Genomic DNA, 15,819 nt, shown 5'->3' with positions numbered 1-15,819 from the left:
TTCATCTGCCATAGTATTGTTGCTAATTTGATTTGCTCAATCTAAATCTGGATTAAAGTCACCCAGGATTACTGCAGCACCATGGTTACATGTATCTCAAATTTCCTGTTTAAGATTTTCTGCCCCTTGTTGCTTCTTAGTTCCCCCCAGATTGATTTTACATCTAGATTTTGAACAAATCTTCTCTCTCACTACTGCACAACCAACAAAGTCACCCCACCTCCTTTCCCTTTTTGTCTGTCCTTCCTAAATATCGAATACCCTTGGATAGTAAGTACCCAGCCTTGGTCACCCTGCAGCCACGCCTCTGTAATCGCAATCATACCGTACCCGTGTATACCAATTAGTGTTGTTAATTCATCCAACTTATTGAGTATCATTTAGATACCGTGACTTTATACTTGTCTTTTTAACAGTTTTTACTCTTCGGTCTATGGTACAAAAAAAAACTATTTGTTGCTAGCCCTAGTTTCCTCCTGACTTCCACTTTTGCTTTATACTTTTCAGTCTTTCATTTCTATCTTTGTTTCCCTCTCGTGTTCCCATCCCCCCACCACTCTCGTTTAAACCAGCAGCCGCAAATACCCCCTGCAAGGATACTGGTTCCGGTCCTGCTGGGGGAAGGGGTGCAATCGGTCCAGCTTGTATAGGTCCCATCTTGCCCAGAATCTGTCCCAATGCCTCACAAATCCAAATTCCTCTCTCATTCTCCATCTTTCCAGCCCCGCATTTATCCGGTCTATTCGCTGCTCTCACCAGCACAGGGCATTGCGTGTAGTCCTGTGATTGCTACCTTTTGAGGTCCTACTTTTAAAAATGTATTTCCTAGCTCCCCATGTTTGGCTTTCAGGACCTCATCCCCTTGCTTGTGCAAACAAAAAAAACTCCCTACAATCCTGCTATCGGAAATATCAAGATTAAGCAAAAACAGTCAGGCTATCCAAGTACTCTGTTATTCCTGACCTCCTAGTAAATGTTGCCTTCTGATCAGAGAATGATGCAGCAAAGGAAGCCATTCAGACCATCATGCTTGTAGTTGCATTTTGAATGAGATATCCAATTAACCCCTTATTTTTTCTCCTTGATTTTGTAAATTATTTTCCTGACCGTAACATTAGTTATAACATTCAAGGCTATGGACCAAGTGCAGGGAAGTGGGATTAGTGTAGATCTAGAGTAGCTTTTTGTCGGTGCAGGTTTCATGGGCCACAGGGCCTCTTCTGTACTGTATATTTATTCAATATCACTGCTTTGCATTTCTCTTACGGAGAACAGCTCAACTTCTCTAGTCTCTCCAGATAACCCAAGTCCTTTATGCCTGTTAAGGTAAGGTAAAGTCCCCATTGTCCCAGATGACCATAGGCTGCTTTCCCATTTTGAGGGGGAGAGCTGACTGGCGGTGGTTTAACCTGAGGGACACCACACCTCAGGCAAGGTTGAGAAGCCGGGCCTTCATGAATAACCTCAGCCGGTACAGCAATTGAACCCACGCTGCCTGCCTTTTTCTGCACTGAGCTAAACCAACCTCCAATGCATGGTACCATGCAATTAAATCTCACCTTCACCCTCTACAAAGCCGAAATATTTCCCAAAATGTGGTAGCCAGAAAGGAACATAATACTCCAAACAGACATCTAACCAGTGTTTTATAATGATTTAGCATAACTTCCTTGCTTTTGTACTCTATGGCTGTAATTATAAAGCTAGGACCCAATATGTTTTTTTTTTAAAAAAAAACATCCTTCTCAAGTTCAAAAACTGAAAATACTGGACAATCTCAGCAGGTCTGATAGCATCTGTGGAGAGAGAAGGGAGCTAAAGCTTTCTGAGTCTGGATGACTCTTTGTCAAAGCTGCCGAGAACTGGAAATAGGGTCAAGATTTATACCGTGGGTGGGGGGCTGGAAGCCATTACCAAACACATCTTCTCTCCCCCCCCCCCCCCCCCCCCCCCCGGTCAGCATTTCGCAGGGACCATTCCTTGGTTGGAGGAGAGAATAGCCTGGGTGCGAGGGTTTTTTGATTATGCTGCCCGCTCTCCTAAGGCAGCAAGACGTGTAACAGAGTCAATGGGTGGGAGGTGGGCTCGCGTGATGGACTGGGCTGTGTTCCCGACTCTCTATAGTGTCTGGAGTTAAAAATAAAAAAAAGAGTTAACAGAAAGTTTCAATGAGGGTAATGCTGTTGATGTGGGATACATGGACATCGGAGAGGTGTTTGGTGCAGTGATGTACATGACTTGCGAGAACAATTGTAGCTCATGAATAAAAGAGATAGTAGGAATATGATTACACAATTGGCTAAGTAATAGGAAACAAAATATTGGTCAGGCTAGAGGAAGGTTCGTAATGGAGTTCTCCAAAGGCTGGTAGTGGGACCCCTGCTTTTCCTGACATGTATTAATGATGAACACCTTGGTGTGCAGGGGACAATCTCAAAGTTTGGCAGATTATACCGTTAACAATGTTTCCAGGTTTTGTAAGGGGGGAAAATGTAGAGCTTCAGAAGGACATAGACAGGTTGGTGGAGTGGGCAGATAAGTCGTAAATGAAGTTCAATGCAAAGAAGTCAGAGGTGATTCATTTTGGAGAGAGACGATATTAAATAAGGGGTGCAGGATCAGAGGGACTTGGCGTATATGTGCACAAGGCATTAAAGGTGGTAGGACAGGACAGGTAGAGAGAAGTTAATAAAACATAGAATATGCTAGGCTTTAGTAATAAGGCAAAGAGTACAAGAGCAAGGAGGTTGTGCTGAACTTGTAAAGGATATTAGTTAGATCTCAGCTGTTGTGTTATGTACAGTTTTGGGTGCCAAACTTTAAGCGATGTGAGTGCACTGGAGTACCGAAGAAGTTTACAAGATTGGTTCCAGGGATGAGAAACTTCAGGTATGAGGATAGATTGGAGAAGTTGGGACTGTTCTCCTTGGAGTGGAGAAGGCTAAGGTGTTTAAAATCTTGAGGCAGCTGGAGAGATTAGATATGGAGAAATAGTTCCCATCTGTAAAACGATTGAGAACAAGTGGGCACAGATTTAAAGTGGTTTGCAAAAGAAGCAAATGTGATGTGAGAAAAAAAATCCTTTTCACACAGAGTGGTTCAGGTTTGGAATGCACTGCGTGGAAGAGTGATGGAGGCCAGTTCCATTAAGGTATTCAAATTGATATGGGGAAAAGGCAGGGGAGTGGTACAGTCACAATTCTCATTTTGGAGAGCTGGTGTAGACACAATGGGCCAAGTGGTCTCCTTCTGCACCATAACAATTCGGTTGATATTGTTTTTCTTTAAAAGCAGAGCAGGCTCAAGAGGCTTTCTTACCGACTCCTGCTTCTGTTTCTCATGCTCTTAAACCTAAAGTCAACCTTTTCCCCTATGATGGGCTCTTTTTTTGGTCTCATCAATGGCTGCTAAGAGTTACTTTAACTAACTTTCTGGTGTTTTTTTTAAAAAAAGAGTTAACAAAGTTTCAATGAGGGTAATGCTGTTGATGTGGTGGGGTACATGGACTTCCAAGAGACACTTGATGCAGTGATGTTGCTCATGATTTCATGATTGCCACAACCTGGACAACTACATTAGCACGCAGGTTAAACTGGTGAAGGAAACCTCTTGGTAGGATGTACTCAAGTGGCAACGAGTCAACCAATGTCTTGGATGTTGGGCTCAAGGCAAAACAAGTGTGGATTCACCAGGAACTGTGCCGAAAAGCCAAAAAGTGCACATAGGTGGCTCAGGGATAGGATAATTCCCCTGTGGATACAAGCAGGAACAGAGCTTGGCAATCCCACATGACTGGACAATCATATAGAGTCACATTGCTCCTTTCCACAGCACAAGGAAGAGATCCGAAACAGGTGTCCTAAACAGTGTCCATTCCACTAACAGAGTGTTCAGTTACAATTGGAATCCTGCATCAGAGGTTGAATCAATAAGGAATGCAAAATACTTAGGGCCTGGAATTTGAGCACATTCCAAGACTTAGTCAGCAAGTAGTCTTGAAAAGAGAGACATCTGTATCAGTAGGGAATAAGTCGATTAATCAAGGAAAAATTAGCCCATATGTTGAATGTTGTTTTTTCCATAGTCTTACAAGAGCCCACAACTTACAATATATTACAACACATTTGCAGCACAGAAACAGGCTTTTAGCTAAACAGTTTCTTGCATGTGTTGATGCTCACACGGACCTCCGCTCACTCCCCTTTCACCCAATTCCATCAACATATCCTTCAATACCTTTCTCCTTCATATGCTTATCTTGTTTTCCTTGATGGCATCTATGCTATTCACCTCATCTATTCCCGTGATAGCAAATGCCACATTCTAACCACTCTGGTAAATAAGTTTCTTAATTTCCTTTTTGATTTATTCGTGACCAACTTTGGATTCTAATTCTCGTCTCGCCTGCAAGTGGAAATACACCAACCCGATAGCACGGTAGCTTGGTAGTTAGCACTGCTGCTTCCCAGTGCCAAGGTGCCAGGTTCGATTCCCGCTTGGGTCACTGTCTGTGTGGAGTCTGCACGTTCTCCCAGTGTCTGCGTGGGTTTCCTCCGGGTGCTCCAGTTTCCTCCCACAAGTCCCGAAAGAAGTGGTTAGGCGAATTGGACATTCTGAATTCTCCCTCAGTGTACCAGAGCATGCGCTGGAATGTGGCAATTAGGAGATTTTTCACAGTAACCTCATTGCGGTGTTAATGTACGCCTACTTGTGACACTAATAAAGATTATCAAATCCTTCCTTAACCTTGAAGATAAAGTGCAGCACGGTGGCACAGTGGTTAGCACAGCCTCACAGTGCCAGGGACCCTGGTTCAATTCCGGCCTTGGGTCTGTGTGGAGTTTGCACATTCTCCCTGTGTCTGTGTGGGTTTCCTCCGGGTGCTCTGGTTTTCCCCCCCCACAGCCCAAACATGTGCAGGTTAGGTGGACTGGCCATGTAAAATTATCCCTTAGTATCCAAAGGTCGGGTGGGGTAACGGGGATAGGATGGGGGAGTGGGCCTAGGTTTGGCTGCTGTTTCGGAGGGTCAGTGCAGACTCGATGGCCTGAATGGCCTCCTTCTGCACTGTAGGGATTCTAAGTGTATCTCTATCTGATCACCATTCAATCTTCTCTTTTCTACAGAAAAGAGACCCGGCTCAACCCTTGCTGATGAGTATAACTTTTAAATCCAGTGATATTCTAGTAAATCTTTTTTGCACTTCCCCTAGCACCTCTATGTCCTTTTTAGAATATGCAGGTTGTTCACCGTACTGGTCTAATCAAGATTCTGTATATAGTTAACATAGAACTGAGAAGCAGACAAGTTATTTGTTTATAAAGTAACCCGAGTGTATCGCGCACTTGCGGGCCCTGAGGGCGGACGTAATTATGTTGCAGGAGACACATCTGAAAGTGTCAGACCAGACCAGGCTAAGGAAGGGCTGGATTAGCCAGGTCTTCCACTCGGACTTGGACTCGAAGTCCAGAGGGGTGGCAATCATGATCAACAAGCGTGTGCAATTTGAGGCAGAGGGCATATCCGCAGACAGGGGGGGCAGATACCTGATGGTACGGGGCAGGCTGGAGGGGAGAAGAGTGGTGCTGGTGAATATATATGCCCCGAACTGGGATGACGTGGACTTCATTAAAAGAGTGCTGGGGAAGATCCCGGACTTGGATTCTCGCAGGCTAATAATGGGAGGGGACTTTAACATGGTCCTTGACCCGACTTTGGATCGGTCGTGTCCCAGAACGGGTAGACTCTCAGCAATGGCAAGGGAGCTGAAAGGGTTTATGGAGCAAATGGGGGCAGTGGACCCCTGGAGGGAGGGACAGCCAACAGGAAGGGGCTACTCGTTCTACTCGCACGTCCACAAAGTATATTCCAGGATAGATTTCTTTGTGCTAAGCAGGGACTGTAGGGGGGAGGTAAAGAACACGGAATACTCAGCAATTACCATTTCAGACCATGCCCCGCATTGGGTGGACCTGCAGTTCGGGGGAACGAGTTATCAACGCCCGCAATGGAGGCTAGATGTGGGACTGCTGTCGGAGGAGGGGATCTGCGAGAGGCTTCGGAAATGTATAAAAAATTACCTGCAGGTGAATGACACTGGGGAGGTCTCAGCGGCGACCGTGTGGGAGGCGCTAAAGGCAGTAGTGCGGGGGGAGCTGATTTCAATTGGGGCCCATAGAGCCAAGGCAGACCGGGCAGAGATGGATAGATTGGTCAGGGAAATGGGCCGGATAGATGAAGAGCACGCGGAGTCCCCGGGGGAGGTTTTACTCAGGGAAAGGCAGAGGCTACAGGCGGAACTGGGGGCACTATCCACGAGCAGGGCCGTGGAACAGCTTAGGAAGGCGAGGGGAGTGGTGTACGAGTATGGGGAAAAGGCTAGCAGACTGTTAGCGCAGCAACTTAGGAGGAGGGAGGCGGCCAGGGAAATAGGTAGAGTGAGGGACGAGGGGGGGCACAAAGTGGAGGATCCGGCAGAATTGAATAGGGTATTCCGGGACTTCTATCGTAAGCTGTATACTTCGGAGCCGCCAGAAGAACCGGAGGGGATGAAAAGGTTTCTGGATGGGTTAACATTCCCAACAGTTGGGGGGGGGGGGGCGAGTGGAAGAGCTGGGGGCCCCGATTAGAGTAGAGGAGGTATTGGGGGGCCTAAAGGCCATGCAGTCGGGGAAGTCCCCGGGGCCGGATGGATACCCAGTAGAGTTTTATAGGAAGTTCTCTGAGCTGGTGGGCCCGGTCTTGGCGAGGGTTTTCAATGAGGCAAGGGACAGAGGGACCCTGCCGCCGACGATGTCACAAGCCACCATATCTCTGATATTAAAGCAGGGTAAAGACCCGGAGGTGTGCGGGTCCTACAGGCCAATCTCCCTGATTAATGTAGATGCCAAGCTCCTGGCAAAGGTACTGGCGGGTAGAATGGAGGACTGTGTACCGGAGGTGATTGGGGAGGATCAAACGGGGTTCGTGAAAGGTAGGCAGCTGGCGGCCAATCTGAGGAGATTGCTCAATGTGATAATGATGCCCCCGGCGGGTAGAGAGGTGGAGGTAGTGGTGGCTATGGACGCCGAGAAGGCCTTTGACCGGGTGGAGTGGGAATATCTATGGGAGGTGCTCGGACGGTTTGGGTTCGGGGAGGGATTGGTGGATTGGATCAAATTATTATATCAGGCCCCGAGGGCCAGCGTCAGGACCAACAGAGAAGTGTCGGAGTACTTTAGGTTGTACCGAGGGACCAGGCAGGGCTGCCCGCTCTCCCCGCTGCTGTTTGCGCTGGCCATAGAGCCGCTGGCGATTGCGCTGAGAGCCGCAGAGGATTGGAAGGGGATGGTGAGGGGCGGGGTTGAACATAGGGTTTCTCTTTACGCAGACGACCTGCTCCTGTACGTGTCGGACCCAGTGGCCGGGATGGGAACTATACTGGGAATGCTGAGGGAGTTCGGCCAGTTCTCAGGATACAAATTAAATACGGTCAAGAGTGAAATGTTTGTGGTACAGGCAAGGGGCCAGGAGAACAGATTGAGAGGGCTACCGTTTAGGTTAGTTGAGGAAAATTTCCGGTATTTGGGAATCCAGGTGGCACGAGACTGGGGCAGGCTGCATAAGTTAAATTTGGCCAGGGTGGTGGAGCAAATGAAGGGAGAGTTTTGGAGATGGGATGCACTCCCGCTGTCGCTGGCAGGGAGGGTGCAGACTGTAAAGATGACAATCCTCCCTCGATTTTTGTTTATTTTTCAGTGCCTCCCGATCTTTATCCCACAGTCCTTCTTCAAAAGAGTTAACGGGCTGATCATGAGCTTTGTCTGGGCGGGAAAGTCTCCGCGGGTGAAGAAGACAATGTTGGAGAGGAACCGCAGCGAGGGGGGGCTGGCGTTGCCGAGTCTGGTCAATTATTACTGGGCGGCCAACATCGCTATGATAAGGAAGTGGATGGTGGGTACGGGGTCTATTTGGGAGCGAGTGGAGGCGGCTTCGTGCAGGGGCTCCAGTTTGGAAGCCCTGGTCACGGCTCCTCTACCGCTGCCGCCGGCCAAGTACACCACCAGCCCGGTAGTGGTGGCGACCCTGCGGATATGGGGCCAGTGGAGGAGGCATGTGGGGGAGATGGGGGCGTCTGTCTGGGCGCCAATCTGCGACAACCATCGGTTTGCCCCCGGCAGTATGGATGGGGGGTTCCGAGTATGGCGGCGAGCAGGGGCGGGAAGGGTGGGTGATATGTTCCTGGAAGGGAGCTTCGCGAGTTTGAGGAGCTTGGAGGAGAAATTTGGGTTGGTAGGGGGAAATGATTTTAGATACCTACAGCTGCGGGACTTTGTTCGTAGACAGGTCCCATCTTTCCCGCGCCCCCCGCCAATGGGGATCCTAGACAGAATAGTCTCTGGGAGGGACGAAGGGGAGGGTAGAGTCTCGGGTATTTATAAGGTGCTCATGAGGGAGGAAGGGTCCCAGACAGAGGAACTGAAACTTAAATGGGAGGAGGAGCTAGGCGGGGAAATGGAGAATGGGCTGTGGGCAGAGGCCCTGAGTAGGGTAAACTCGACTGCGACATGTGCAAGGCTCGGGCTGATCCAATTTAAGGTCGTTCACCGGGCCCATATGACGGTGGCTCGGATGAGCAAATTTTTCGGGATAGAGGACAAATGCGCTAGGTGCGCGGGAGGACCAGCGAACCATGTGCACATGTTTTGGGCATGCCCTGAGCTGAGGGGGTACTGGGAGGGATTTGCGGGGGTCATGTCCCAGGTGCTAAAAACAAGGGTGGTGATGAGTCCAGGGGTGGCAATTTTTGGGGTTTCGGAAGACCCGGGCGTCCAGGGGGAGAAAGCGGCCGATGTGCTGGCCTTTGCTTCCCTGATAGCCCGGCGACGAATATTATTGGCGTGGAGGGACTCAAAGCCCCCGAAGACTGAGTGGTGGCTTGCGGACATGTCAAGTTTCCTGGGGATGGAAAAAATTAAGTTCGCCTTGAGGGGATCTGTGCAGGGGTTCACCCGGAGGTGGCAACCATTTATTGACTTCTTTGCGGGAGAGTGAGCGTCAGCAGGGGGGTGGGGGAAGGGGGGGGGGGGGTAGAGTAGAGTAGGAGGGAAAATATGGCGGGTAGTACGGGTGGGAGGGGAGCGGGCTTGTGCAATACGGTATGATGGAAGTATTGAAAGTACGTGGATGTTTGCACATTTTTGCCTTTTTTTGCTTCCTTTCTGATGATGTCTGTAACTGTTTATAAAGCCAAAAACTACCTCAATAAAATTGTTTATTTAAAAAAAAAGTAACCAGAGTGTAGGTTTGTTGTTTTAAATTGCCTTATATTCTGCCTCACTACTTTTAGATTTCAGATCTCACGTTGTCCCTGTCCAATGATAATGTGGTCTCCTTATTCTTCACAACAAATGTGACCCTACACATTTATCTTCATTGAAGTAAATCTGCCTATGAAATGTCCATTTTTCCATGTTTATTAATATCTTCCAGTATTTTGCTGCAGTGCTCATCTGCATAAACCATATCCACTAATTTGGTGTCATCCATTTGGTGAAATTTTACTTCCGATCCCAGACTCCAAATTGTTTGTGTAAATGATGAGCAGCACTGGCCCCAACATCAATCCTTGTACAACATAAATCTTATCAATTGTTCCCAAGTAACGGTCTGATCATTTACTGTTGGTTTTCTGTTTAGTACACAGCTTGCTACCATTCTGCTACCCTTCCTCTGACTCAACATTCTCTGACTTTCATCAGAGTTTACTGTGCAATGCTCTGTCAAAGACTGTTTCAAAATCCAAATATATTACCCCGCAGAATTGTTGCGGCACAGGAGGTGGCCATTTGGCCCATCGTGTCTGCACCAGCTCTCCAAATGAGCACTAAGACTTTGTGCCATTCCCCGGCATATTGTTTCTATTCAAATAATCATCTGATGCCCTCTTGAATTCCTCGATTGAACCTGCCTCCACCACACTTCCAGACAGTGCATTACCTCCATCTACCCCGTTATTTCAAATTTTTCAAAACATTTGAAAGAAAGATAGGTCAAGCATGACCGTCCCCTTTTGGAATCTGTACCGACTACTCTTATATTTTCAGTTTCTAGATGTTTTTCCATTACATACCTGATTAAAGATTCCATTATCTTTCTTACCATTGATGATCAGCTAATGGGTCTAAATTTCCCAGGACTGGTGGATACAGGAATCACTTCAGCTGTCCACCAGTCCTCTGATACTGTTCCCTTTCCAAATGATTTTTCTTTTGCTTGTAATAGTGCCTCGGCTATTTCTCTCCTAAATATGCGCAGCTACAATCCACAATCCATTTGATTCAGAAGTTTGATCCTCAAAGTTCAATTAATTAATCAATTATTTCCTCCCTTTTCATCTTAAATATCTTAACATCCTTTTTTATCTTCTAATGTAACGTCCTCGTGTCTGTTTCCCTGGTAAATACAGAAATAAACCTTGTAGAATCTGTAGAAGAGTCATTTAGATCCGAAAAGAGTTAACTCTTTCTCTCCAAAGATGCTGCCAAACCTGTTGAGTTTATCCTGCATTTCTTGTTAGTATTTCTGCATTTCACTGTCATGAGTTTGTCAGCGGCCCTATCGCCTTTCTTTTGTTTAAGTATGTGTAGAATACTTAATTTCTTTCAATAGTTCCTCCTTACCTTCCTGATTCCCATGTGTTAATTGGAGGGGAGAAAATCACAGGCTATTATCGTTAGCAATGAGGGACAAATCACCATCATTCTTCCCACTGCCAACCCCGCCTCAGCAAGCCACACACCACCCTGCCCTACACCCACCACCACTCCACACCAGCCCCACTTGGTTACCAACAGAGGACTCAGAATCAACTTATTTTCCTCCCTCTTCCAGGAATTTTTACCACCCAGCCTCAAAAACGTTTAGAATGGGTGACGTAGGGAGAATGAGGCAATTTTTTTAAAAAGCAAAAAATACCCCAGATGCTGGAATTCTGAAATTAAGACAGGAAATGCTGGAACACGTCAGCAAGTCTTGCAGCATCGGTGAGCTGGAAGCAAGAGTTAATGCTTCAGATTGATTACCTTTCATCAGAACGCATATGGAAGGCCATTAACCCGAAACATTAACTTTGTTTCTCTCCACAGATGGTGCCAATATTGGCCTGCAACTTCCTAGGAATGGCTGATTTTCCAATCCTTATTGACATTTTGCTCTTAAATTGTAAAGTGCTTTTCTCACCCGACCTTTCTGACTCAAGTTGGTTGAGAGTAAAACTAGCAGAAACATTCAACGTTAGCAATTTAAATGGCTTTGCTGGATGGTTCCCAGCGCTGCCCAATTGCGCAGGGTAAGTTAGTCCTTCTGGACAGCTACAGGGGAAATCCTTACCTGGGAACCAGAGAATGACTCCCCAGCATATCTTTGGGGTAGACGCCCCAAATCTGACAACGGGGAGCCAGGAAGTGAGCGCCCAGAATTTAAACATGTTGAAATTTAGGAATGCCACTTTGACAGATCTTTTTAAATGAAGCATAAAAAAAACACTAAAAATTTGCGAAAAAGCGTAAAGGTTATTGAACACGCGTGTCCATTACTAAATTACGTGACAAAACAGTGTAATGATAAATCAATACTTCTCACCATTTGGTGACAACTCAAACTGGGGTTTCCCCTCAGTCACACCTTTAAAAGTTGCCAGGTGTCCTTCGATAATTTCTCCATCAACAAATTTTCCAAGCAGTGCTACCTTGCCCTCAGGATAAACATACGCTATTTTATCGCCAGTCATCTCTCCATCTTCATTCACCTCTCCTACAAGACAGCCACCATCCTGTCATATAAGATAACATGTTACTTGATTCATAACACACAATATTCACAGGTGTAATGTCATATACATTTTCTTCCAAAGATCTTGGAAACATAAATCATAGAATTTGCAGTGCAGAAGGAGGCCATTCGACCCATCGAGTCCGCACCGGAAAGAGCACCCCACTTAAGTCCACACCTCCACCCTACCCTCGCAACCCAGTAACCCCAGCTAACGTTATTGGTCACTAAGGGCAATTTAGCATGACCAATTCATCTAACCTGCACATCTTTGGATTGTGGGAGGAAACTGGAGCACCCGGAGGAAACCCACGCAGACACGAGGAGAACGTGCAGTCTCCGCACAGACAGTGATCCACCCGGGAATCGAACCTGGGACCCTGGAGCGGTGAAGCAACAGTGCTAACCACTGTGCTACCATGCCGCCCACGTACACCAAAGAATTTCCATGAACAGTTTACACTTTGCCATCGCAATTTCACGAGAAGTGCAGACAATATACACCCCATTTCCATGCATAAATACATTTTCTACTCTAATTCTGATAAAGTTATGGCAGCAGTTCGCAGACATTTCTGACCAGAATAGATATGGCCATGAAAGCACTAATGCAAAGCTTTTAAAAAAAAATTATATCCATAATTTTTGCCAGTTTTCTCCAAAAACATTCAGGGCCAGTTGGCAGCACTCTTATGAGCCAGAAGGGTGTGATAATGCCTCGAGTTAATCGTTCTTCCTCCCTGACCTACCATCATTTTCTGAATTTAATGCACATTTCTTCTGCCAAAACATTATCTAGAAGCGTGGATTTCCTCCGGGTGCTGGGTTTCCTCCCACAGTCCAAAGATATGCAGGTTAGGTGGATTGGCCTTGCTAATCTGCCCTTTAGTGTCCAACTGTTAGGTGGGGTTGCGGGATAGTCGCCCCAGGCAGGGTGCTTTTTCAGAGGGTCAGTGCAGACCTGATGGGCCGAATGGCCTCCTTCTGCTCTGTAGGGATTCAATGATTCTAAGTTAGGATATATTACACATAATAGCAATACAAGTTGTTTTGCAGCCAGTATTTCTAAACTTATGAACAGTGCTTCCCAAATGTTTTTCCACCGTGACCCCATTTTAATGCTTGAAAATTGGTGCAGCCCCAGAGTGATAGTGGGTGGAAAAGAACCAGAAAGGAAGTGTTGGGTGGGGTTGGAAGGAAGGAAGGACGGGTGTTGTTGCCTGCAGGCATATTGTTTTTCCCGCAACCATTTCGAAGACTGACTTGCCTCAGAGCTGCACATTTTGCCTGGGATTGTAACGGAGCCTTGGTGCACGCAAAGCACCTCCTCGAATTACAAACACGTCAATTGAAGTCCCCGATTAGTTAATCAGAGTGCTTACCTGAATGGCCAATCAGAACAAAGAAAGAACCACCAATCAAGAGTGGTCCTATAGATCAGTGATTGTCAAACTCGGCAGGTGGGGCGACACACGGGTGGGTCGCGGAGCCGCCCTTTGCGACGCTCCCGAACGCGCAAATCTGCACGCAGCAGCCAGCTTTTAATAACGCTGGCTGCAAGCGGCCTTCAAAATGGCGCGAAGATGTAAAAACAATGCAGGCGCATTGCGCATGTGCATCGATGATCGGGCACGCATGCACAGTGCAGCCGCTTTTTTTTTTAAAACGGTCGCAGCTTTTTGTTTTACAAGTTTGGGGGGGGGAGGGGTTTATTCATTTTATTTTTATATATTTTTACAAGTTCGGGGTGGTTTTACTTGATAACATTTTTACAGGAAAAAAATGCAGAACTTTGGACAGATGGAGACTCCATACTTTCTGACACCGGAAGGCTTCACCTTCATCCAACAGGTTCCATTGGAGGAGCGTGTACGAGGGCCAAAGGGACCCAAAACCATTTCCTCCATTTTTGTCAGCAGCAAACAATGGTGGGTCGCAAAGGTCGGCTGGCCTGGGTCGCGAAGGTCGGCCGGCCAACAGGAGCCGCGGCCCACTGCTTGGGAACCCCTGCTTGTGAAGCATTACACATTTGTCATGAGCTTTTTTCGATTGATCAATTGAAAGCATGTGGGAGCTTGGCTGTGAATTATGTAACGGCTGTAATTTTACATAGTCATATTTCAAATTAGCACAACTCATCTTGCCTCAATAAAACTTCACGGCAATTCTTTCTAGTCTAGACACAGCTGGATTGGCCATTTTATCATAGTACATTCTGCAAGGAATTATTTTGGAACAAGAGGATAAATAAAACTAGAAGGAGCCACTGAAAGATGAAGAGCGGAGGACAATTTTGACTCAAAAACAATATGCAAAGTAAGCCATGGCATTTTACATTTTTATAAAAAAGCTATTTTTAATTCATACAAATAGTTTCAATGCTAATTCGGGAGCAAATACTGCAGTTTGGTTGGTTTGTTCACTTTGGCCACAACTTTGCAGAAATCAAGGTGCGTGTTGCACATGATGTTCAGGCAAATTTGACCATTCGTTCACAAGAGTCCAGGTGCATATCATATTTGAAAAAAAAGTGTGTGTGTTGAGCGCAACTAAAGCAACCAAACTGGTGCTTTAGATGAGGTTATATAATTAATCAGGGGCTGCAGATCAAACGTGCGGTCTATGGTCTCTATGCAAGTTAACCTCAAATTTAAGTTTTTCACCAGAGTTTGCAAATCAATAGAACATAGAACAGTCAGCACAGTACAGGCCCTTCAGCCCACGATGTTGTGCCGACCATTTATCCCAAGATCAACCTTACCTACACCCCTTTAATTTACTACTGTCCATGTGCCGGTCTAAGAGTTGCTTAAATTAAGGGATCTTCTGGTCCTGTTGCTGCCAATGGGATTTTCTATTGATTCCACTCCATGCCAGTGGGATTGTAAACCACCAATCACCCCCATTTACATTCACTTTGTTTTTTTGCCCACAACATCTTCGTCAATCTTCACCTAACACTGGCCTTCCATGCAGCCCCAGTGCTCCGGCACAGAGTAATGGGCCAAAGAGCCTTTTCTGTGCTGTTGACCTCGAATTGAAGCTTACCAGTAAGTACATCCAACAAATACCCCATCGGACATTATCCCTGTATTGACCCCGGAATGTCAACCGTCCCTTCGAATCATATTCCTCAGCCATGCCATTCAATTCTCCATCAAAGTAGGTACCATGGAGGGCACTCCCGTCCTCATACGTGTAAACAGCTTGTCCATGTAAAGCATCATCAATGCAGTTCCCTTCCAGTGTGCTAAATAATAAAAAGGGATATTTGATGTTACACATTTTTTCAAGATACCCTAGTCCTTAATGGTTGTACGTAGAACAAGTAATAGGCACCCATCAAATATTAATTTGGGATGCGCGCGCGCTATACGCTTAATCTGGCCAATTTATTGTAAGACCAGAGGTAGGACTCCTCTATGAATATTTACTATGGTTTACAATATGCAGCAGTGGTAACTCTGCAAAACCAAAACCAAGGGTAAGGCAATTTTCTCCCCACCTGAGCATTGGGATGTGGGTATTTTACTAGCAAATAAAATTGCATGCATCTGTTACATTAATTCAGTCTTAGTGATGACAGAGATCATATCCAAGACGGTCTGACCTTTTCCTCCAAGCAGCTGATATAACATGTTGCAGCAAAATGCTATACATGGGAGGTTCCTTCTCTTGACTGGACCTCAACTGAGAAAAGGAGAGGGAAGTGCTTCGCAATTGGAAGCAAAAGAGTCATTTGTAACTATTTCTAAACCCTGACCTATCTCAATGGCTGGGAAAAATTCATAAAGTCAAACAAAATGAGACACCACAGATGGAATTCTCCGTTGGCTGACAGCAAAATCAGGGCATGGGGTCGGGCGGAGAATAGCTCCCGATGCCAAAAGCGCGAGATGTGCCGGTTTGATGCCAAATCGCGATGCTCCGCCTCCTCCTCGAAAACGGCGTCAATGCAATGCACGATGGATGCAGTTGCAACACCGTTCGCATATCATTAGTGGGCTC

At 46.4% G+C, this 15,819-nt stretch overlaps 1 protein-coding gene across 1 annotated transcript in view; it reads right to left on the bottom strand.

The window, feature by feature from the left end:
* setd7 (SET domain containing 7, histone lysine methyltransferase) overlaps nucleotides 1-15,819 on the bottom strand; it is a 49,330-nt gene that overhangs the window by 20,409 nt on the left and 13,102 nt on the right. Inside the window, exons 3-4 of the mRNA XM_038792477.1 lie at nucleotides 14,860-15,061; nucleotides 11,623-11,812 (exon numbers count right to left, since the gene is read on the bottom strand). Of these exons, the coding sequence (XP_038648405.1) occupies nucleotides 11,623-11,812; nucleotides 14,860-15,061 (392 nt within the window). The remainder of the gene's footprint in view (nucleotides 1-11,622; nucleotides 11,813-14,859; nucleotides 15,062-15,819) is intronic.

The sequence above is a fragment of the Scyliorhinus canicula genome, chromosome 3 (assembly GCF_902713615.1).
Source record: "Scyliorhinus canicula chromosome 3, sScyCan1.1, whole genome shotgun sequence".
Taxonomy (NCBI): Eukaryota; Metazoa; Chordata; class Chondrichthyes; order Carcharhiniformes; family Scyliorhinidae; genus Scyliorhinus; species Scyliorhinus canicula.
The sequence above is the reverse complement of the archived record's forward strand: the minus strand, read 5'-3'. Positions and strand labels throughout refer to the sequence as shown.